Below are 22,199 nucleotides of genomic sequence, written 5' to 3'. Positions count from 1 at the left end.
GAAGAGGAAGAAGAGGAAGAAGAAGAAGTTGGAAGGGACCTTGGAGGTCATCTAGTCCAAACCCTGCTCAGGCAGGAAACCCTATACCATTTCAGGCAAATGGCTGTCCAGTCTCTTCTTAAAAACCTCCAGTGTTGGAGCATTCACCGCTTCTGGAGGCAGGTTGTTCCACTTGTTAACTGTTCTCACTGTCAGGAAGTTTCTCCTTAATTCCAGATTGCTTCTCTCCTCGACGAGTTTCCATCCGTTGCTTCTTGTCCTGCTTTCAGGTGCTTTGGAGAATAGCTTGACTCAAGGAAAGTCGTAAAACAGAGCAAAATTCCCTTAGCAAATGTCTCCCCAAGCAACAGAGATTTGGGGGGTCGATTGTGGTCGTAAATCGAAGACCATCTGTAATTTAAAAATTCTTCTCCTTCTCCAGGCAACGGCTCCTTTCAAAATCCCCAAGACCCAAGCGTCTTCTAACTTGGTGGGCCTGGTCAGTCGGCAGGGACCCTCGGACCTCTTGCTACCGCCGCCGAAGGAAATGGGGGAGACCAGAGAGATGACCCCTTTCCACTCCGCACAGAGTAATGAGAAGCAGGCAAGAGATCAACACGGCAAGATGATCTTTGGCAGGTACCGATCCCCCATCCTACATTGTGCAGCCTGTCCTCAAGCTTACAAGCATTCGTTTAGTGACCGGTTAAAGTTAACAATGTTGTTGTTAGCTGCGAAGTCGTGTCCAACCCATCGCGACCCTATGGACAACGTTCCTCCAGGCCTTCCTGTCCTCTACCATCTTCTGGATTCCATTTAAGCTCACGCCTCCTGCTTCAGTGGCTCCATCCAGCCACCAAAAAAAGTTAACAATAGCACCGGCTAAATGTCTGTGGGGATTCTCAGTCATGCCAGGTCATCCTGGTTGTCCCAAAGCTGCTTTTTCACTGGACTTTCTTGTTTTTTCCATTGGAAGACGTTTCCCTTCTCATCCAAGAAGCTTCCTCAGCTCTGACTGGTGTTCTGTACCAGCCTACTACCGGCCCTGCAGAAAAGGCAGGGACAACCCCTTTACAAAAAGGCAAGAGGCTGGAACTAAGCCTGCCAAATTTATTGACACAAAACAGAGCAAACAGAGCAAAACCAAAACACGAACCATGAAACAGGAGCTATTCAAACGGTTGCCTTCAGCAAACCAGCCCTCCCACGCATTCCCCTTTTAAACAGTTCAAGGCGTGGCTTCTCTCTGCCTCCTTCCAAGGTGCCCCATTGCCTTCCTCTGTTTACTCCTGATTGACTGCCTCCTGCGTCGGGCATCCTTGAACAGGGCCAGCTGTGGGTCATCTTCATCCACGCTGTCAGGCTCACACAGCTGGGTCTGCGTAGTGACCTGATGAGAGGGGCCTGGCTGAGGGCTCTGCGAAGCCTCAGGGCTGTCCTCTGCAGGCTCTCCAACACCCCCCTCCTCCTCCTCCTCTGAATCGTCCGACCCAACTGCCGAACCCACAGGCTGACCCTGAATCACAACAACTGGGATGGCAGAGAATGGAAAGATTTATGCTCCTTGCAGACAGCCGGTCGTTTGCATCTTTTTTAGAGAGTCGTTGAGGCCACTTGGAGGTTTGTCTGTGTTCTCGGGATCACCTGAGTGGTGCAAATGGGGGTGGAGCCTCCTTGGAACTGCTGAAAGGACTGTGTTGTAGTTACTAGAAGAATCATTTCCAAGAAGTTCCAAGTAGGCTCCACACCCATTTGCACTACTCAGGACATAGATAAACTTCCAGGTGGCCTCAACGACTCTCTAAAACAATGCAAATGACCAGCTGTCTGCAAGGAGTATAAATCCTTCCATTCCCCACCATCCAGTCAGAGCTGAAGAAGCTTCTGGGAGTAGAAGCGAAACATCTTCAAAGGAAAAACAAGAAAGTCAAGTTGCCTCCTGAAAAAAAAGCACCTTTGGGACAGCACTGGGTAAAGTGACTTCAAATCAGTCCTCGCAGTTGCGACTGTTGCAGCCATCCCCATGGTCACGTGATCAGAACCCATTGCGCTTAGCAACTGGCGTTGTTTAAAATGGTTGCAGAATGCCTGATCACCCCTTGCAACCTCCCCAACCAATCAGCAGAGTCAGTGGGGGAAGCTAGATTCGCTTAAGGACTGCATGATTCACTTAACAACTGCAGCGATCCACTTAGCAACAGTCAAAAGTTGGAAAACCGGGCGCGATTCGCTTTTTAACAGTCACCTCGCTTAGCGGCCGACGTTTCAGTCCCAATGTGCCCATAAATCAGGGATGTCAAACTCAATTTCATTGAGGGCCGCATCAGCATTGCGGTTGCCCTCAGGGCTGGTTGGACGTGGCCAGGGTGGGCGTGGCCTACTGGGTGGGTGTGGCTAGAGTGCGTATGGCCTACTGGGTGGGCGTGGCCAGCTCTACATCGTTCGCACCAAGGATGCCTATGGGGGGGCCTGGGCAGGAGTGGGACAGATCTGAGGGTCTCTGGCGGAAGGAGGGTCTCTGGGCCAGGGCCGAGGCAGTGGGGGCCGTTCCCTCACTGTTTCCAGGATGGCTTCGCGGGCCGCATGAAACCATTTCGCAGGCCGGATCCGGCCCCTGGGCCTTGTGTTTGACACGTCTGCCATAAATTTGAGGTCGACCTGTATTTGTAATTTTGTATAGCTAGGTCTCGCCTTACAAGCATGTGTTTAGTTACTGTGTGAAACTATAAGAGCTCTGAAAAAGGTGACTTATGACCGATGTTCACACTTACGACCTCTGCAGCATCCCGAGGGTCACATGAGCAAACTTCGGGCACTTGGCAGCTGCCTCGTATTTATGATGGTCGCAGCGTCCCAGGGGGTCACGTGATCCCCTTTTGCAACCTCCTGACCAGCAAAATCAATGGGAAGCCAGATTCACTTCACAACTCTGTTACTAACTTAATAACTGCAGTGATTCATTTAACACCAAAGGCAAGAGAAGGTCATAAAAGGGGGGCAAAACTCACAGCTGTCTTGCCTAGCGGTAGAAATTTTGGGCTCAGTTTTCGGTGTAAGTAGAGGACTACTTATACCAGCGGTCTTCCCACTTGGCCTTTTGATGACTTGTGGACTTCAACTCCCAGAATTCCTCAGCCAGGATGCTTTAAGACAGGGGTCTTCCAACTTGGCCCTTTTAGGACTTGTGGACTTCAACTCCCAGAATTCCTCAGCCAGGATGCTTCAAGACAGGGGTCCTCCAACATGGCCCTCTTATGACTTGTGGACTTCAACTCCCAGAATTCCTCAGCCAGGATGCTTTAAGACAGGGGTCTTCCAACTTGGCCCTTTTAGGACTTGTGGACTTCAACTCCCAGAATTCCTCAGCCAGGATGCTTTAAGACAGGGGTCCTCCAACATGGCCCTCTTATGACTTGTGGACTTCAACTCCCAGAATTCCTCAGCCAGGATGCTTTAAGACAGGGGTCTTCCAACTTGGCCCTTTTAGGACTTGGGGACTTCAACTCCCAGAATTCCTCAGCCAGGATGCTTTAAGACAGGGGTCTTCCAGCTTGGCCCTTTCATGACTTGTGGACTTCAACTCCCAGAATTCCTCAGCCAGGATGCTTTAAGACAGGGACCTTCCAGCTTGGCCCTTTGATGACTGGTGGACTTCAACTCCCAGAATTCCTCAGCCAGGATGCTTTAAGACAGGGACCTTCCAACTTGTCCCTTTGATGACTTGTGGACTTCAACTCCCAGAATCCCTCAGCCAGGATGCTTTAAGACAGGGGTCTTCCAGCTTGGCCCTTTCATGACTTGTGGACTTCCAACTCCCAGAATTCCTCAGCCAGCGTGCCTGGCTGAGGAATTCTGGGAGTTGAAGTCCACAAGTCATCAACGGGCCAAGTTTGAAGACCCCTGACTTATACCCATAGATCCAAAGGGCCCATTATGTGCTTTCTGTATCTTAAGGGGCTGGGTGGATAGACTCTGGTGTCCCTGGTTTGATGGACCAGGTGAGAGATCAGACCATCATGGAGAAAATCTTATCTAGGTTAGTTGCGGAGAGTCAACAACGCATAATCACTCCGTTAGGTTTTAAGATTGCTGATAAAAAACTCTTTGACTCTTCCAGCCGGCCCTGGGAACAAATAAGCAACGAGGCTGCTCCCTCTTGCGTTGAATTGGCAACAAGAATTTCACTATTCTTTTTTTTTTCTTTTTGGATAAGTGGAAGTTATTATTTTTCTAATGGCTGTTAATTGTTACCTCCTATTTACGGTGGTCAGGCCTGGAAGCAGTTAACATCGATTGGAAGAGCTATAAATAAAGAGCTGTTTTCAAGATTGTTCCAGTTCTCGTCCTTGCACACCCGATGGATCGTAAATGTTAAAGCACTTAAAGCAAGATCAAAAGCTGTTTTCTGGAAGCTGAGAATCCTGCAGGAGGGACGGTAGACGAGCCTCGTTTTAAAGAACAAGCTCCAAAAATTTAAAAAAAAAAACCATAAAAATTCCCCATCTGGCAGCATTTGCTGCAGCGTGTAGCTTATAAAAGGCTGGGTGTGAGTAAACACTCTGCTTTTTCCTGGTAAGATTTTCCCGTGGGTTGCTGTTTTTTTTTAAAAAATGTGTTTTGCATTTCTTATCACCACGGATAGTTTAAAAAATAACCCCAAGGTTTGAGTTGGTCTTTCGCTTCATTGCCTTTTTTTTCTTCCCCTGATAAATCTCTTCTTCTGAGAAGATTCTAAAAAAATAAATTGTCTGTGCAGATTCTCTTATCATCCAGGTCAAAGTTGTCCCAAAGGTTTTTTTTTATTATTTCCCCCCCCCCCAAAGGCAACTGAACTTTCTTGTTCGTTTGTTTGTTTTTTTCCTTTGGAAACGGTTCGCTCTTCATCCAAAAAGCTTTTTTTTTTTTTAGTTTCTGTAAAGTTAATTCAGTCCTAGAGGAGATCAACCCTGACTGCTTTTTAGAAGGCCAGATCCTGAAGCTGAAACTCAAATCCTTTGGCCACCTCATGAGAAGGAAGGACTCACTGGAGAATAGCCTCATGCTGGGAAATGTGGAGGGCAAGAGAAGAAGGGGACGACAGAGAAGGAGGTGGCTGGACGGAGTTACTGAAGCAGGAGGCGTGAGCTTAAATGGACTCCAGAAGATGGTAGAGGACAGGAAGGCCTGGAGGAATGTTGTCCATGGGGTCGCGATGGATCGGACATGACTTTGCAGCTAACAACAACCTATTCTATTCTATTCTACTCTATTCTATTCATTATTCTATTCTATTCTATTCTATTCTATTCTATTCATTCTATTCTATGGTGCTGGAGGAGACTCCTGCGAGTCCCTTGGACTGCAAGGCGATCCAACCGGTCAGTCCTAGAGGAGATGAATCCTGACTGCTCTTTAGAAGGCCAGATCCTGAAGCTGAAACTCAAATCCTTTGGCCACCTCATGAGAAGGAAGGACTCACTGGAGGAGAGCCTAATGCTGGGAAAGATGGAGGGCAAGAGAAGAAGGGGACGACAGAGAAGGAGGTGGCTGAATGGAGTCACTGAAGCGGGAGGTGTGAGCTTAAATGGACTCCAGAAGATGGTAGAGGACAGGAAGGCCTGGAGGAATGTTGTCCATGGGGTCGCGATGGATCGGACACGACTTCGCAGCTAACAACAACCTATTCTATTCTATTCTACTCTACTCTATTCTATTCATTATTCTATTCTATTCTATTCTTCTACATTCTATTCTACTCTATTCTATTCATTATTCTATTCTATTCTATTCTATTCTTCTACATTCTATTCTATTCTATTCTCCTACATTCTATTCTATTCATTCTATTTTATGGTGCTGGAGGAGACTCCTGCGAGTCCCTTGGACTGCCAGGCGATCAAACCGGTCAGTCCTAGAGGAGATCAACCCTGACTGCTCTTTAGAAGGCCAGATCCTGAAGCTGAAACTCAAATTCTTTGTCCACCTAAGGAGAAGGAAGGACTCACTGGAGAAGAGCCTCATGCTGGGAAAGGTTGAAGGCAAGAGAAGAAGGGGACGACAGAGAATGAGGTGGCTGGATGGAGTCACCGAAGCAGGAGGCATGAGCTTAAAGGGACTCCAGAAGATGGTAGAGGACAGGAAGGCCTGGAGGAACGTTGTCCATGGCGTCACGATGGGTCGGACACGACTTCGCAACTAACAACAAAGTTAATTGAACTGATCTCCTTTTCGAGAACTGACTCTCTACTTTTTTAAAGCAGCTATCTAAAATAAACAACCATGCCCCACCTCTATACTGGTCTGTCACCGTACTAATGACGGGATTCGAAGGGACCTCAGAGGTCTTCTAGTCCAACCCCCTGCTCAAGCAGGCGACCCTTGCAGAATTATAGAATAACAAGGTTGGAAGGGACCTATGAGGTCATCTAATCCAACCCGCTGCTCAGGCATTGAGACTCTTACAGAATCATAGAACAACAGAGTTGGAAGGGGACCTTGAAGGTCCTCCAGTCCAATCCCCACCCCCCGCTCAAGCAGGAGACCCTCAGAATCATGGAATAACAGGTAGCCTGCTTGTTTGTCATAAGAGTCTTAAAAATGGGTCGGTCGCTTAACCCGGCTGATTTTACAGTCTATTTGGTGACAGTTGTAAAGTGAATGTGGCGGTCATAAAGCAAACACGGCGGTCGTTAAATCAGCCAACGGTTCGCAGCGAGCACGGTTTTCCGAAAACCCAGAAGTGCTGGTTTTCAGTAAACCCATTGTAAAAAAATAAAATAAAAAATACGGTCATGTGACCCCAGGACATTGCAAAAGGCCGTCAATACGGCCTTGTTCTCAACAGCCTGAAGCTTGGTCACATGACCACAGAGGGGGACCAACCATCAGAACTTCGAATCCAGGTTGTAAGTCCCCCTTTTACAGGTGAAGTGGACACCTAAGCCGCCGGTCATAAGTCGAGAACTACAGCTATGGGGTGGGGTTTTGGTTTTGTAAATTGCTTTCCACTTGGTATTCAATTTGGCAAGCTGTCTACTGAGTCTGCTGGAGTGGGCGGCTGCCATAAATTGAATCAAATAATAAGGGTCTTTCTTTCTGGAGTGGCAAGTAATTAAGCAGAGAGGGCTAAGAAGCACCTGGCCTAGTAGATAATATGTAACATAATATGGTGGGTCTAAACAGCTGTGATAAGGGGGGGGCTTTTGCCCAGATTCGCCTGGTGCGCCATTTGCGACCCTATTTGGACCGAGATGCCCTACGCACAGTCACTCATGCGCTCATTACCTCCCGGTTAGACTACCGCAACGCTCTCTACATGGGGCTGCCCTTGAGGACCACTCGGAGCTTCAGCTCTTGCAAAATGCAGCTGCGCGAGTTTATGGGAGTTTCCCGATACTCCTGTGTAACACCTCTTTCTGCGAGCTGCATTGGCTTCCAGTTCCATTCCGGGTGAGATTCAAGGTGCTGGTGATGACCTATAAAGCCCTAAATGGCATGGGCCCGGATTATCTCAGGGAGCACCTGCTGCCAGCATCAGCCTCCCATCGTCCTGTGCGCTCCCACAGGGAGGGCCTCCTTAGGGTTCCGCCAGTTAGGGAATGCCGATGGATGGTTCCAAGGGGGAGGGCATTCTCTGTGGGCGCGCCTGCCCTATGGAATGAACTGCTGATGGAGCTTCGGACTGCCCCGGATCTTTGCTCGTTTCGCCGGGACCTGAAAACTTGGTTATTTGATCTTGCTGGCCTGGACTGAGGGGGTTTTAATTTAATTTTAATTTTAATTTAATTTTTAATTTTAATTTTAATTTGTTTAATTGTGGGCTAGTTTTATTTAATTCTATTTTAAAGTGTACTTATTTGTATTGTTTTAACTCACCCTGTAAACCGCCCTGAGTCCTTCGGGAATAGGGCGGTATATAAAATCAAATAAATAAATAAATCTGGTTATCTGTGTCTTTTAACCCAGCTGTTGTGGATGTAAAACCAGGCTTGATGGCGCGATAGACTGTATACACCTGAGAGCTGGTGAACGGTTGTGCAAGTTCCTTTTGCTTCATGCTCTCTTCCTCACTTTCCTGCTAAAATGACTACCATGATTCCCTGAAAGTAAGGCCTATGCCAACAATAAGCCCTAGCTTGATTTTTGGGGTGGGTCTAATATAAGCCCTATCCCAAAAGTAAGCCCTAGTTTTGGGGCGAGGCACACCGCTAAAAATCAGTCAGGGATGGGGGTGGGGGTGGAGCTGCTCCACCTGCCCCACACCGGCTTCCCTTGCAGCCAGGCCTGCATTTCTCAGTCACAGGGTTTTCCGGAAGGCCTCTGCCACTTAGAACCGAGCTATGGATTCAGTCCATAGCTCGGTTCTGCAAGATCTCTGCAGCTGAGCACCAAGCTACGGATTGAATCCATAGCTCAGTACTCGGCTGCTTAGGCCTTCTGGAAAGGCCTGGCTGCAAAGTTCAGGCCCGAATGTAGCTGCAGAACTTCAGCCCCAGAAGAAGTGGACCGGCTGGGTAGGGCTGTTGGAGCCAAAGGTGAGGTAAGGCCCACCCCGAAAATAAGACCTGGTGCCTCTTTTGGAGGCAGATAGATGGATGGATAGATAGATAGATAGATAGATAGATAGATAGATAGATAGATAGATAGATAGATAGATATAGATAGATAGATAGATAGATAGATAGATAGATAGATAGACAGACAGACAGACAGACAGACAGACAGACAGACAGACAGACAGACTGACTGACTGACTGACTCGGTCTTATTTTTGGGGAAACACGTTAGGTGTGAGGTACAAAAAAAAAAGAAAAAAAATCAGGTCCACACGTGAAGGTCCAATTCAGCGAACCTGTGCATAGGAATATTCTCAACTAACCATTAGCCTTTGGTAGGAGTTGAGAGAAGGGTCAGCGGAATTCAAGGGTGGGGGTTGAACTTTGTGACTATGTAGGGATTCTAGACTGATGCCTCTTTTAATTCCACCTCCAGCTTCCGCCACTCCTCCTACAGTAGCCTAACTCCAGGGTTATCGGGCTCTTTGCCATCAGGAGAACCCCAATTTCCTGGGAGGAGGAGGAGGAAGAGGCACTAAACCAGGCGTCTCTTGTGGACTTCAACTCCCAGAATTCTCGGCGTTGGAAGTCTGCAAGTCTCAAAAGTTGCCACGTTTGGAGACCCCTGCTCTAGACATTCACATCTCCAACTTGGACCCGCCACCCCCACCCAGCCTTTTCCTGATTATATCCTCTATTCCTTCCGCAGGTCCGTAAGTACCAGCAAGCTGTCAGACCAACCGGCAAAGGCTGCCCTTAGCAGCCAGCTGTACCAGGGCAGCAGCACGGACAGCCTTAATACCGAACGGCCCATGGACACAGGTAAGGCGATGGGGGGGCAGGGGGGTGCATGTTGTTTTGCACACCTGCCTGCCACGGGGAAGAGGGATGTTCATAAAGATACCTCACGTCGGGTACCAGAACTCAGGAGTCAGGTGGATCAAATGAAGACGGCAGGAAAAGATGATTGGCAGTTCCTACTCTCCCATCAAGGACACAGCATATAAGAGTTGTTTGAGCAGGGTCCACAGGATTGCCTGGGACGTTACACCTCCTCTCCACGACCTGTTTTTCTTGTTCCCTTCTTGGGGGAGGGGCGGCTTTGTGGTATCCGAAGGGGGTGGGCTTCATGGTATCCAAAGGAGAAAATCCAGATTCGGTCGCAGTTTCGTTCCAATTACCCTCGCCCTTGTGAACTCTTGAGCTTCCTCTTTCCGCTAGGTATTCAAGAAGGACAGTGATTCATATTTACATGTAAGAGTGTAGGTATAAATACATCTGTTGCATATAGCACGTTAATAATAATACAGTTGGAAGGGACCTTGGAGGTCTTCTAGTCCGACCCCACCTGCTCAGGCAGGAAACCCTGTCCCATTTCAGACAAAACAGCTGTCCAGTCTCTTCTTAAAAGCTTCCAGTGTTGGAGCATTCCCAGCTTCCGGAGGCAAGAAGTTCCACTGGTGAATTGTTCTCACTGTCAGGAAATTTCTCCTTAGTTCTGTATTGGGGAACTCTGGCGTAGAGGATGAATCGGAGAGATGTGTTCTTGAGAAAGGGCTGAAGTTCTGGCTTGTAGCCGTTTGTTCTCTCTCACAGGCTAGATCAGCGTTTCTCAACCTTGGCAGCTTAAAAGTAGGTAGAGTTCAACTCCCAGAATTCCACACCTAGCAATGGAATGGAAGTCCGCCCTTCTTCAAGCAAAGGGAATACTGGGAATTGAAGTCCATGCACCTTAAAGCATGCTGACCAGGGAATTCTGGGCATTGAGATCCATCTGTCGTAGAGCACACTGGCTGGGGGATTCTAGGAGTTGAAGTCTGCTCATCTTAAAAGTATGCTGGCTGGGGGATTCTGGGACTAGAAGCCCACCCCTCTTAAAGCAGGCTGGGTGGAGAATTCTGGGAATTTATTTATTTTATTTATTTATTTTAATTCCATTTATATCCCGCCCTTCTCCGAAGACTCAGGGCGGCTTACAAGCTTAGCAGTAGCCTTCATTCTATGTATATGCCTGCTTATTAGGGCTTTCACACACACCACAGCGATATTATTACAATTGAAGTCCACCCATCTTAAAGAATGCAGGCTGGGGAATTCTGGGACTTGAAGTCCACCCCTCTTAAAGCATCCTGGCTGGGGAATTCTGGGAATCGAAGTCCGCCCATCTTAAAAGTATGCTGGCTGGGGAATTCTGGGAGTGGAAGCCCACCCCTCTTAAAGCTGCCAAGGTTGAGAAACTCTGCCCTACATTCTGCAATAAGCCAGCTTCTCCTGAGATCTAAGCCGCTTAATTTTTCCTCCCCAGCTCCCCCGGGGGCTTGTGGCACTACCGGGGGACCTCCGTCCATGCCAGTTGGAGCCAGTTCCAGGGCAGTGATGTTCACGGTGGGATCCCCTCCGAACAGCGCCACCCCTCCGACGTGCACCCACATGGTTCTGAGAGCTCGGACAATGTCAGGTGAGGAAGCGACTCCTTCCGGATCAAAGGGTCCTCAGGCAGATTCTGACTGGACGGCGACCAGGTGGGGGTGATTCTGAGGCAGCCATCTCCCAAGGAGCCTGAAGCAACAGAAGAAGGATGTCTATGTCTGTGGAGGGCATGGTTGTCCCTAAAGGTGCTTTTCAAAAGACAACTGGACTTTCTCGTTGTTGTGGGTTTTTTCCCCCTTGAAAACGACACAGGAGCACAAACCCATCTGGACAAGATCCAGAGGAGAGAATCAAGATCACGTGAAGTATTAATACCACTTTACAAGGCCTTGGTAAGGCCACACCTGGAATACGGCATCCAGTTTTGGTCACCACGATGTAAAAAAGATGTTGAGACTCTAGAAAGGGTACAGAGAAGAGCAGCAAAGATGATCAGGGGACTGGAGGCTAAAACATATAAGGAAGGGCTGCTGGAATTGGGGATGTCCAGTTTAATGAAGAGAAGGATGAGTGGGAGACGTGATAGCAGTACTCCAGTATCTGAGGGGCTGCCCCAAAGAAGAAGGAGTCAAGCTCTTCTCCAAAGCCCCTGAAGGCAGGACAAGAAGCAACGGATGGAAACTCATCAAGGAGAGAAGCAACCTAGAACTAAGGAGGAATTTCCTGACAGAACAATTAACCAGTGGAACTACCTGCCTCCAGAGGTCTTCTAGTCCAACCCCCAGCTCAGGCAGGAAATCCTGTACCATTTCAGACAAATGGCTGTCCAATCTCTTCTTAAAAACTTCCAGTGTTGGAGCATTCACAGCTTCTTGAGGCAGGTCGTTCCACTGATTAATTGTTCTAACGGTCAGGAAATTTCTCCTTAGTTCTAGGTTGCTTCTCTCTTTGGTTAGTTTCCATCCGTCGCTTCTTGTCTTGCCTTCAGGGGCTTTGGAGAACAGCTTGACTCCCTCTTCTTTGGGGCAGCCCCTGAGATACTGGAATGCTGTTATCATGTCCCCCCTGGTCCTTCTCTTCATTAAACTAGACATACCCAATTCCAGCAACCGTTCCTTATATGTTGTAGCCTCCAGTCCTCTGATCACCTTTGTAGCTCTTCTCTGCACTCTTTCTAGAGTTTGTTTCCATCCGTTGCTTCTTCTCCTGCCTTCAGGGGCTTTGGAGAAGAGCTTCACTCCCTCTTCTTTGGGGCAGCCCCTGAGATACTGGAAGGCTGCTATCCTGTCCCCCCTCGTCCTTCTCTTTATTAAACTAGACCACAGGTCTGCAACCCGCGGCTCTGGAGCCGCATGCGGCTCCCAGTCCTCTACCATGTGCAGTCCAAAACAAAAAAAGTGGGACTAAAAAAGTTCAACCAATCAATTCAAATATGCAGGGTAGGTGCATATCTCGCCTTGGCTCCACTCTTCAGTCAAACCCTGTTTTATGCGCGCATGTACGCTCATGCGCACACATTTTTTGCAGCTCCCAGTTTTTCCTTTTGTGAGGGAACCGGTTCCGAATGGCTCTTTCACTGTTTCAGGTTGCTGACCCCTGAACTAGACAGACCCAATTCCAGCAACCGTTACTTGTATGTTTTAGCCTCCAGTCCCCTGTTCATCTTGGTTGTTTTCCTGCAGACGTTTCATGACCCAACTAGGTAACATCATCAGTTCTAGAAGGGAATGAAGTGGGAGGAGGAGGAGGAGGAGGATTGTGGTGGTTGAGTTTGGTGGTTGAGTTTCCCAAACTTATAGTTTTGGGAGACTTCAATCTACCATCCCTGGGAGGTTCATCTGAGCTAGCTCGGGAGTTCATGGCTTCCATGGCAGCCATGGACCTGACGCAAGTAATTTCAGAGCCAACTCATGAGGGAGGCCACACCCTTGACCTGATTTTTTTATCTAGACGGTGGTTGGATGATCTAGGTGGGGGCTCTCCATTTATTATGCCCCTGTCATGGACCGATCATCATCTCCTGCGGCTGGTCTTCCGTTTTGCCACCCCCCGCCGTGGGGGTACGGAGCCAATTAGATGGTACCGCCCCAGACGCTTAATGGATCCTGATAGATTCCAAGCGGCGCTGGGGTCCCCACCTGCCTCCACTGCTCACAGCTCGGCGGATGCCTTAGTGGAAGCCTGGGAAAGGGCAGCCACTGAGGCACTTGACCGGGTTGTACCCTTGCGGCCCCTGACCCGGCGCAGATCCCAGCGAGCTCCATGGTTTTCCGCGGAGCTCCGGGAGATGAAGCGTCGGAAACGGGGCCTAGAGAGCTGCTGGAGGTCTAGCCGATCCGAACCCGACCGGTTGCGGTTAAGAACCTATATTAGGTCTTATCTCGCAGCGATGAGGGTGGCGAGGTGCAATTACTTCTCCACCCTCATCGCGTCCGCAGATAATCGCCCGGCCGCCTTGTTTAGGGTGACTCACTCACTTCTTAATCAGGAGGTGAGGGAGGATCCCTTGCAGGGTCGTGCCGAGGAATTTAGTCAACATCTGTCGGATAAAATCGCTCGGATTCGGACCGGTTTGGACTCCAGCTGGGCAGAGTCAGGCGATCAGGACACGGGCGGTCTTGTCAATGTTATCTGGGAAGAGTTTGATTCTGTGACCCCTGATGAAGTGGACAGGATTATGGGGAGGCTGAGCTCCTCCACATGTTTGTTGGACCCGTGCCCTTCCTGGCTGGTTTATGCAGCTAGGGAGAGGACACGAGGCTCGTTCCAGGCGGTTATCTGCTTCTTTGAGTGAGGGTTATTTCCCCACCGTCTTGAAGGAGGCGGTGGTGAGACCTCTCCTCAAGAAGCCTGCCTTGGACCCGGCTGTTTTGAACAACTTTCGTCCAGTCTCCAACCTTCGCTTTCTTGCGAAGGTTGTCGAGAGTGTGGTGGCGCATCAGCTCCCTCTGGTCCTGGATGAAGCGGATTATCTGGACCCCTACCAATCGGGTTTCAGGCCCGGGTACAGCACGGAGACGGCATTGGTCGCTCTGGTGAATGATCTCTGGAGGGCTCGGGATAGGGGATATTCCTCTGTCCTAGTCCTATTAGACCTCTCGGCGGCTTTCGATACCATCGACCATGGTATCTTGCTGCGGCGTCTCAGGGGATTGGGAGTGGGAGGCACAGTTCTTCAGTGGTTCTCCTCCTATCTCCTGGGACGCACGCAGTCGGTGTTGGCAGGGGGACAGAGATCGGCCCCTAGGTCTCTCGTTTGTGGAGTTCCTCAGGGGTCGGTTCTCTCGCCTCTCCTGTTCAACATCTATATGAAACCGCTGGGTGAGATCATTCGTGGTTTTGGAGTTGGGTATCATCAGTATGCCGATGATACCCAACTTTTCTTTTCGACCCCAAACCACCCCAGTGATGCCCTCGCTGTGATGTCCCGTTGCCTGGAGGCGGTTCGGGTCTGGATGGGGAGGAACAGACTTCAGCTCAACCCTGACAAGACTGAGTGGCTGTACATTCCGGCATCCCGGGACATTCAAAATGTTCCATCTCTTTCTATGGGGGGTGAGCTCTTACCCCCCGTGGATAGGGCTCGCAACTTGGGAGTCCTCCTAGATTCACGGCTTACCCTGGAAGATCATATAGTGGCCGTGACTAGGGGGGCTTTCGCCCAGGTTCGCCTGGTGCGCCAGTTGCGGCCCTATCTGAACCGGGATGCCCTGTGTACGGTCACTCATGCGCTCGTGACCTCTCGCCTTGACTACTGTAATGCTCTCTACATGGGGCTTCCCTTGAAGACCACTCGGAGGCTCCAACTGGTACAGAATGCGGCCGCGAGAGTTGTCTTGGGAGTTTCCCGGTACTCCCATGTTACACCTTTGCTCCGCGAGCTGCATTGGTTACCAGTTGTCTTCCGGGTGAGGTTCAAGGTCTTGGTAACGATCTTTAAGTCCTTACATGGCATGGGTCCGGGATACCTCAGGGACCACCTGCTGCCGGCGTCAACTCCCCTCCGCCCTGTGCGTTCCCACAGAGAGGGCCTCCTCAGGGTGCCGCCAGTCAGGGAATGCCGACTGGTGGCCCCCAGGGGGAGGGCCTTCTCTGTGGGCGCTCCGGCATTATGGAACCAACTGCCGGTGGAGCTCCGGATGGCACCAGACCTCCGAACTTTCCGTCGTGACCTGAAGACCCACCTATTTGAAATAGCTGGTCTGGCCTGACGGGGATGGGTTTTAATAGTTGTTTTAGATTTGTTCACTGTTTTTAACTCGGCATGGGTTTAATCTTTTTTTAATTTTTGTATTGTCTTTTTTATATATGCCCTGTGAACCGCCCTGAGTCCCCACCAAGGAGAAGGGCGGTATATAAATTAAATAAAACTGAAACTGAAACTGGTGTCCTTGGTGCTCTCTGAGCTTGGCTGTTTTCTTGCAGACGTTTCATTTCCCAACTAGGTAACATCATCAGCGCTAGAAGGGAGTGAGGTTTGTGGAGAAGTGTGTGTGGTGGGGAGGACTTGGAGTCCTTGGTGCTTGGCCTAAGTAAGAGGGGATAAAAACAATGCCTCCACCAGAAAAGTTGTAGGTTTGATTATGGGATAGTAAATTGAAACTAAACTTTCATGGAAGGAAATGCGGAGTCACGTCGAGGCCCTTCAGGGCCGATGCAGTCTTGACTATGGAGTCCTGGGTGCTCTCTGAGCTTGGTTGTGTTTGTTTTTTTAGCAGACATTTCCTTACCCAGCCAAGTAACATCAGTCTTAGAAGGGAGTGAGGTTTTCTCTCTGTTTTTATAGAGGCTACAATAAACCACAGCCTAATCACAGAACTACTAAGAAGAAGAAAATGCCCCCGTGAACATTGACAGGGCAAGCTCATAATATTCCATAATACTTTATGGAATCAATTGCCGGTGGAGCTCCGGATGGCACCAGACCTTCGAACTTTCCGTCGGGGCCTGAAGACCCATCTGTTCGAATTAGCTGGTCTGGCCTGATGGGGGATTATGGGCTTTTAATTGTTTTTAATCTGTACTTCTGTTTTTAATTGGGCATGGATTTAATTCTTTTTAATTTTTGTATAGTGTTTCTTATGTATGCCCTGTGAACCGCCCTGAGTCCCACCAAGGAGAAGGGCGGTATATAAATCAAATAAACTATAAACTATAAACTATAATATATATAAACACAGCCCACCCCCATCCCTTCAAGCATTGATGACGTTACCTAATTTGGTAACGAAAACGTCTGGATGAAAACTGTTCGAAGTTACAATGGCCCTGAAAAAAGTGCCCCCCAAGCCACAGCCAAGCAAGACACCCGCCTGCCCGCCCGGCGGCGCTCTTCCTCCTGTCCGAGGTTTTCATTGTTGTGAGCATTTCTGTTGAGGATTGGCAGCGGGGGTGGAGGGGGTGTTTGGTTTTTATTCCCCCCCGCATCATCTGGGTGGTTGCAGCAGGTTTAGGTCCCTTCACATGACCCTGGGACACCGTGACCGTCATAAATATGAATCAGTTGCCAAGCATCTGAATGTAAATCACAAGACCCTGGAGATGCTGCATTGGCTTCCGGTTGCCCTCCGGGTGAAATTCAAGGTGCTGGTGATGACCTATAAAGCCCTAAATGGCGAGGGTCCGGGGTATCTGAGGGAACACCTGCTGCCGGCATCAAGTTCCCTTCGCCCAGTGCGCTCCCACAGGGAGGGTCTTCTCAGGGTGCCACCGGTAAGAGATTGCTGGCGGACGACACCCAGGGATAGGGCCTTCTCTGTGGGGGCACCTGCCCTGTGGAACCAGCTGCCGGTGGAGCTGAGGACTGCCCCCGACCTCCGGTCATTCCGCCGGGGCCTGAAGACCTGGCTCTTTGAGCTCTCTGGCCCAGGCTGAGGATTAATTTATTTTAATTGGGGTTTTATTTGTACAGGGATAAATTTAATCTTTTTTAAACTTGGTTTTTAACTTTTGTATTTTTGGTTTTTAATTACCCTGTAAACCGCCCTGAGTCCTCCGGGAAAGGGCGGTATATAAATGTAATAAAATAAATAAATAAATAAATTCCAGCTGATCGGCGCTTCTTCTGGGCTCAGAACTGCCAGGATTAGTGCTGAGCTCCAGCTGGATCCTGGCGCTGATCCTGGCGCTTCCGCTGAGCCCCGACAGTCCTGCAGCTCCAGCCGTCTCTCGCTCAGGCTTGTGCGGTGCTGCCACCGGTTCAGCTCAATTCCCTCCCCCGCTACCACTTTTCTAGGATGGCCGCATGCCACCTGCCAGATGCCAATGTACCCCAGGTGGCACCCATACCACTGGTTGAAAAGCCCTGCTTTAGAGTGTGTCTATCCATGTGTCGTGATGCGTCTTTTTTTTTCTCTCTCTCTCTCTCTCTCCCCCTGCTTTTTAGTTGGCTCTAACAGCTCGGGAGGCTCCCTGTGTTCTACCAGTGGCCGGGTCCTGATGAGCTCTCCGCCCGGAATTTATATGGGCTCCTCTCCTCCCGCCGCTGAGGCAGCACCTTGCTTGAAGTACATGCCATACGGCACATCACCTCCCAGCTTTGAAGCTCCAGAACTGCCGGAAGAAACTTTGATGGAGGTACGGGGTTGAGAGAGAGAGAGAATTACAGTACAAGGTAAAGGGGTACAGGGTGGCCCTCAAATTAACTATCCTTCGTTTAGCATCATAAGAGCCCCCGTGGCGCAGTGGTTTGAATCGCAGGATTGCAGGCTACTTCTGCTGACTGAATCTCGGTCATGTGGCCGGAGGAATGCTTCAGCATAAAAATGGTCGTACGTCGCTTTTTTTTTCAGTGCCGTTGTAACTTTGAGCGGTCCCTAGATGAACTGTTGTTGTGAGTCTGCCTGTACTTTGATTTGGCCCAAGTGTGACGCGCACGGGATTTTGTCTCGCACAAGGATCAGGTGTTCTTGGTGGCCTCAGTGCAGGGCCGAAAATTGAAGCTCAACTTTGGCTTGCTTCCCTCCAGAGAGAGCACACCGACACGCTGCGCCACTTGAATTTGATGCTGGCGTTCACGGAGTGCGTGCTGGACCTGACGGCTATTCGGAGTGGCAACCCAGAGCTCTGCAGCTCCGCCGTGTCCCTCTACCAGATCCAGGAGAGCATCGTGGTGGATCAGATCAGCCAGCTGAGCAAAGACTGGGGGTGGGTAACTCCTCAAAATGTCTGGCTTTCGTGGAAGTCTCTGTTCTGTCCCGGCCTATGTGAGTCCTTGTTCTGCTTGCAAGGAAAAACCCCTCTTCCAAGAAACAGGCAGGAACCGCAAGAAAAACCAACCCGTTTTATTCTCACAGACCTGAGTCAGTGTCCGAGGCAAACAAACACGGTTCACAGAAATTCCATCCTCAACACGAACGGTTGTCTTCGGCAACCAGCACCTCCCACCCCTTCCCTTTCATTTTTCAGCGAAGACGTAGCTTCCTAATGCCTTCTCCTTTGCCTTTGGAGCCGCCCCACTGCATCCCTCTGTCCTGCTCGCTTCATGCGCTTTCGTGCATCCTGGATTTGTCCCAGCTGTGCTTCGTCGCTGTCCAACACAGGCTCCCAGCTCAGCTGTGTCTCAGCCTGAGCGCGAGTAGAGGGGCCAGGCTTTTCGTCCGACTGTAACTCTCGGAGCTCCTCAGAGCCTTCCTCTGACACTGATGTCACTCCAGGCCCATCCTCCTCGTCCGATTCCTTAGACTCAGCTGCCAGATCCACTGGCTGGCGAGGAATCACAGCACTCTCTTCCTGCCTGGGGCGGTTCATGTTCCAACTTCTCGCTTGTACAAAATGGTTTCAACGTTCAACATTTTATTTATGCTTTTTTTTCTATCTTTATTTTATTTTTTATGATTGTAAGCTGTCCAAGTTACCCTGAGGTAAGTTAGGTGGCCAGTAACTTTTATTTTAAAAAATTTAAAATAAACACGATTTCACACTTTGTAGAGGAAAGGTGAGAATATGTTAAGAATAGAAATAGAAATAAGTATAGAATAGAATAAAGTAGAACAATAGGAGGAATGTAGAATAGAATAGAATATAGACTAGAATTAAGAATAGAATAGAATTAGAATAGATAATAATAATAATAATAATAATAATAATAATAATAATAATAATAATAATAATAATAATAATATAATAATTCCAAATCACAAGACATGGGCTTTATTCTTATTCTTCTCCTCGGCAGTTTGAATATAAAGTGTAAAAGACTAAAAAGAGATTTTTGTAGATATCCCAGCCTTTCACACACTCACCGCCTTCTGTAAGGGAAGGCGAAAGGCTCGCTCGCGCTCTTGTGAAAGATGGCCTCCATGTTGATGTGTCTCCCACCACCACTGTCGCCTGCCACGCCATGTGGTCCAACCCAGCCAATCAAGCCACGCTTTGGCTGTCGTGCTCCGGCGCCTCCTGGCTCTTCCTAGAGGAGGCGGACAGCGCCGGAGAGGACCCCGCTCGCTTTGTACCACCAGCGGGGCATTTTCTAAAACAAACGGGTAGGAAGAGAAACAATAGGAAAAGAAGGCGACTCTGGAAAAATCCGTTGAAAAAAGGTGCCGGAACTTTGTTCCGGCGCGTTCTACGACAAAAATAGCCCTGACTCTAATTCAGGAGTCCCCAAACTGTGGGCCGCAGCCTACATACCGGGCCATGGCCTATTGGCCACTAGGCCATGTGAGTGGCTGGCCAGTGTGTCCGTGTGCTCACGTGCACGTAGCCCCGCTCGTGCGAGCGTCAGTGTGAGCCTTTGCAGCCCCACCACAAACTCTTGCATCACCACGAGCATCACAGGCGCTCCCAGCCACACTTGCGCAAGGGCCCACGGCCCCACTCACATGAGCAACGGGTGTCCGAGGGCACGCGCGTTTGTGCATTTACACACAAACAAACACACACACCCCACATACACAAAACCATTCCTCCTTTCTACCATCTCCCTGCTCCAGGCCGCCAATCTCAAAAGGTCGGGGAACTCCAGGGTAATTCATTGCACAGCCCGCCGAATGTTCCAACTGGATTTGGCATTTTGGTCTGCCTATTGGGTCCTTCCCAAAGAACTGGGAATGGGCGGAGGTCGATGTTTGATGGACTTTCTTGTTTTTCCTCTGAAGACGTTTCGCTCCTCCTCCCAGAAGCTTCTTCAGCTCTGACTGGGATGGTGGGGAACGGAAAGATTTATACTCCTTCCAGACAGCCGGTCATTTGCATTCCTTTTAGAGAGTCGTTGAGGCCACTTGGAGGCTTACCTGCGTTCCCGGGGTCACCTGAGCGGTGCAAATGGGTGTGAAGCCTTCTTGGCTACAGGTGGTTTTCCGCCCCGGGTGTCAGGACCCACCTCAATCCACATCTTAGGAAATAAGAACTCTTGGATGCAAGTTTAGTCCAAAAGGAAAATGTTTACTAGGATGGAATCGATTGTGGCAATACAAGACGGAATCTAACAAAGTTACATTTCAATCCTATATAAAACATTCCCATTTCAGCCCCTCCCCTCATCCATTTGGTCAGGCTCTCATCAGTTGCTAGGTGTCAGGCCCTTCCATGGGAAAGGGAACTCTCCTTGGTTTTATGGTTATTGCTTTCCTTTTCAGTTGTAAATGAAGATGCAATCCAGACCTGTCTGTCCCCCTCCCTCCCCCAGTTAAAACATCCCCTGTTGTTTGAAAATCGCTTTAGTAACCATCCTCTCCCCCCCCCCTTCCCTGTTGGGGACGGGCAACACAGGCTGTTGGGGACGAGTCTGTGCTGTCTGCATCTCCAGCCGAAGCGCAGATGGTTTTCGTAGTCTGCCGTGTTTTCTGGAAATCCCTTCATCCTCCCGCACCATCCGAAGGGGGTTGGTCCCAAAGCGCACGGCTAAATGTCCACGCACTCTCAGCCATCATCCACGTCGTGGTTTTCCCAAAGGTGCTTTTTCAGGAGGCCACTGGAACGTTCTTTGTTTTTCCCTCGAAGACGTTTCGCTTCTCCTCCAAGAAGCTTCTTCAGCTCTTGACTGGCTTTCTAGCATCCCTGCTTGAATCCAACCCGGCCAAACAGATTGTCGAGCGGCTGCGTTGTAAGCAACGAGAAGGTTGTTGACGTTGCCCTGTTTGTCTCCCTGTCCTCTAGGCAAGTTGAGCAGCTGGTTCTCTACATGAAAGCCGCCCAGCTCCTGGCCTCCTCGTTGCACCTGGCCAAAGCCCAGATCAAGTCGGCCAAGCTGAACCTCTCGACCGCCGTGAAGCAAGGTGAGCCCGGCGATTTTTCTTCCGCGGAAAGTTCGAGAACGTTCCCCCCAATCTCGGGAGTCCCAATTGACCTCTCTGGCGGTTGAGGGCTCCCGAGGGCAAATTCTTTTCGGCTGGCAACGCGACCTTTTTCTTCTTCTTTTCCTTCATTTCACCTAGTCCCGTCGGAAGTACAGGCAGTCCTCGCACTTAACGGCCACCGTTGAGCCCGGCGTTTCTGGGGCCGGGCAAGACAGCTTCGCTCCGTTTTGCCACTTTTCTGGCCGCCGTTCTTTTAAGCGAATCGCTGCAGCTGTTAAGTTAGTCACCCAGTTCTTCACTGAACCTTGCTTGCCCGTTGAGTTGGCTGGTCAGCAGGTCGCAAAAGAGGAAGCACATGACACACACACACACACACACACACACACACACACACACCCAGGACCCAGTGACCGTCATAAGTATGAATCACTTGCCCGGTGTCTGAATGTCGATCACGTGACCGTGGGAACACTACGAGGGTCGTAAGTGTGAAAAAGGCTCCTTAAAATGACTTTTTTTTCCCCAGTGCCCTTGTAATTTTGAACGGTCACTAAACTCTGTAAAGGCAAAAATTACAGCTGAGTTTCGGGGCACTACTCAGATAGATGCCCTCAGATTACCAGGCGGTGAGCATAATTACTTGTAAACATTACCTGCAATAGCCATTTTGTTGCCAGATCACCACGCCTGAATTGAGAAGCTTCTGGGGCTGCAGGCCTCCCAAGCCTGTTTTTTTTTCAGGGAGTGTCCTATGTTGCACAATGTTGGGTAACAACACTTAGAGCCTGTCTTTTTCCAGATAACATTTAACAGAATAACAGAGCCGGAAGGGACCTTGGAGGTCATCTAGTCCAACCCCTTGCTCAGACAGGAGACCCTGTACCATTTCTGATAAATGGTCGTCCAGTCTCTTCTTAAAAACTTCCAGTGTTGGAGCATTCACAACTTCTGGAGGCAGGTTGATGATGATGATGATGATGATGATGATGATGATGATATAAAGTTGGAAGGGATCTTAGAGGTCATCTAGTCCCAACCCCCTGCTCAGGCAGGAAACCCTGTACCGTTTCAGACAAAT

The 22,199-nt window shown here is 49.6% G+C and overlaps 1 protein-coding gene across 1 annotated transcript in view; it reads left to right on the top strand.

Moving 5' to 3' along the window:
• The window catches only part of ULK2 (unc-51 like autophagy activating kinase 2), a 129,566-nt gene that overhangs the window by 100,711 nt on the left and 6,656 nt on the right, over positions 1-22,199 (top strand). The window contains exons 19-24 of the mRNA XM_083350341.1: positions 422-618; positions 9,223-9,335; positions 10,819-10,971; positions 17,269-17,459; positions 17,851-18,029; positions 20,982-21,100. Coding sequence (XP_083206467.1) covers positions 422-618; positions 9,223-9,335; positions 10,819-10,971; positions 17,269-17,459; positions 17,851-18,029; positions 20,982-21,100 — 952 coding nt within the window. The remainder of the gene's footprint in view (positions 1-421; positions 619-9,222; positions 9,336-10,818; positions 10,972-17,268; positions 17,460-17,850; positions 18,030-20,981; positions 21,101-22,199) is intronic.

Source organism: Vipera ursinii (assembly GCF_947247035.1).
Source record: "Vipera ursinii genome assembly, chromosome: 1".
NCBI lineage: Eukaryota > Metazoa > Chordata > Lepidosauria > Squamata > Viperidae > Vipera > Vipera ursinii.
Note: the sequence above shows the minus strand (reverse complement) of the source record. Positions and strands in the feature narration are given on the sequence as shown.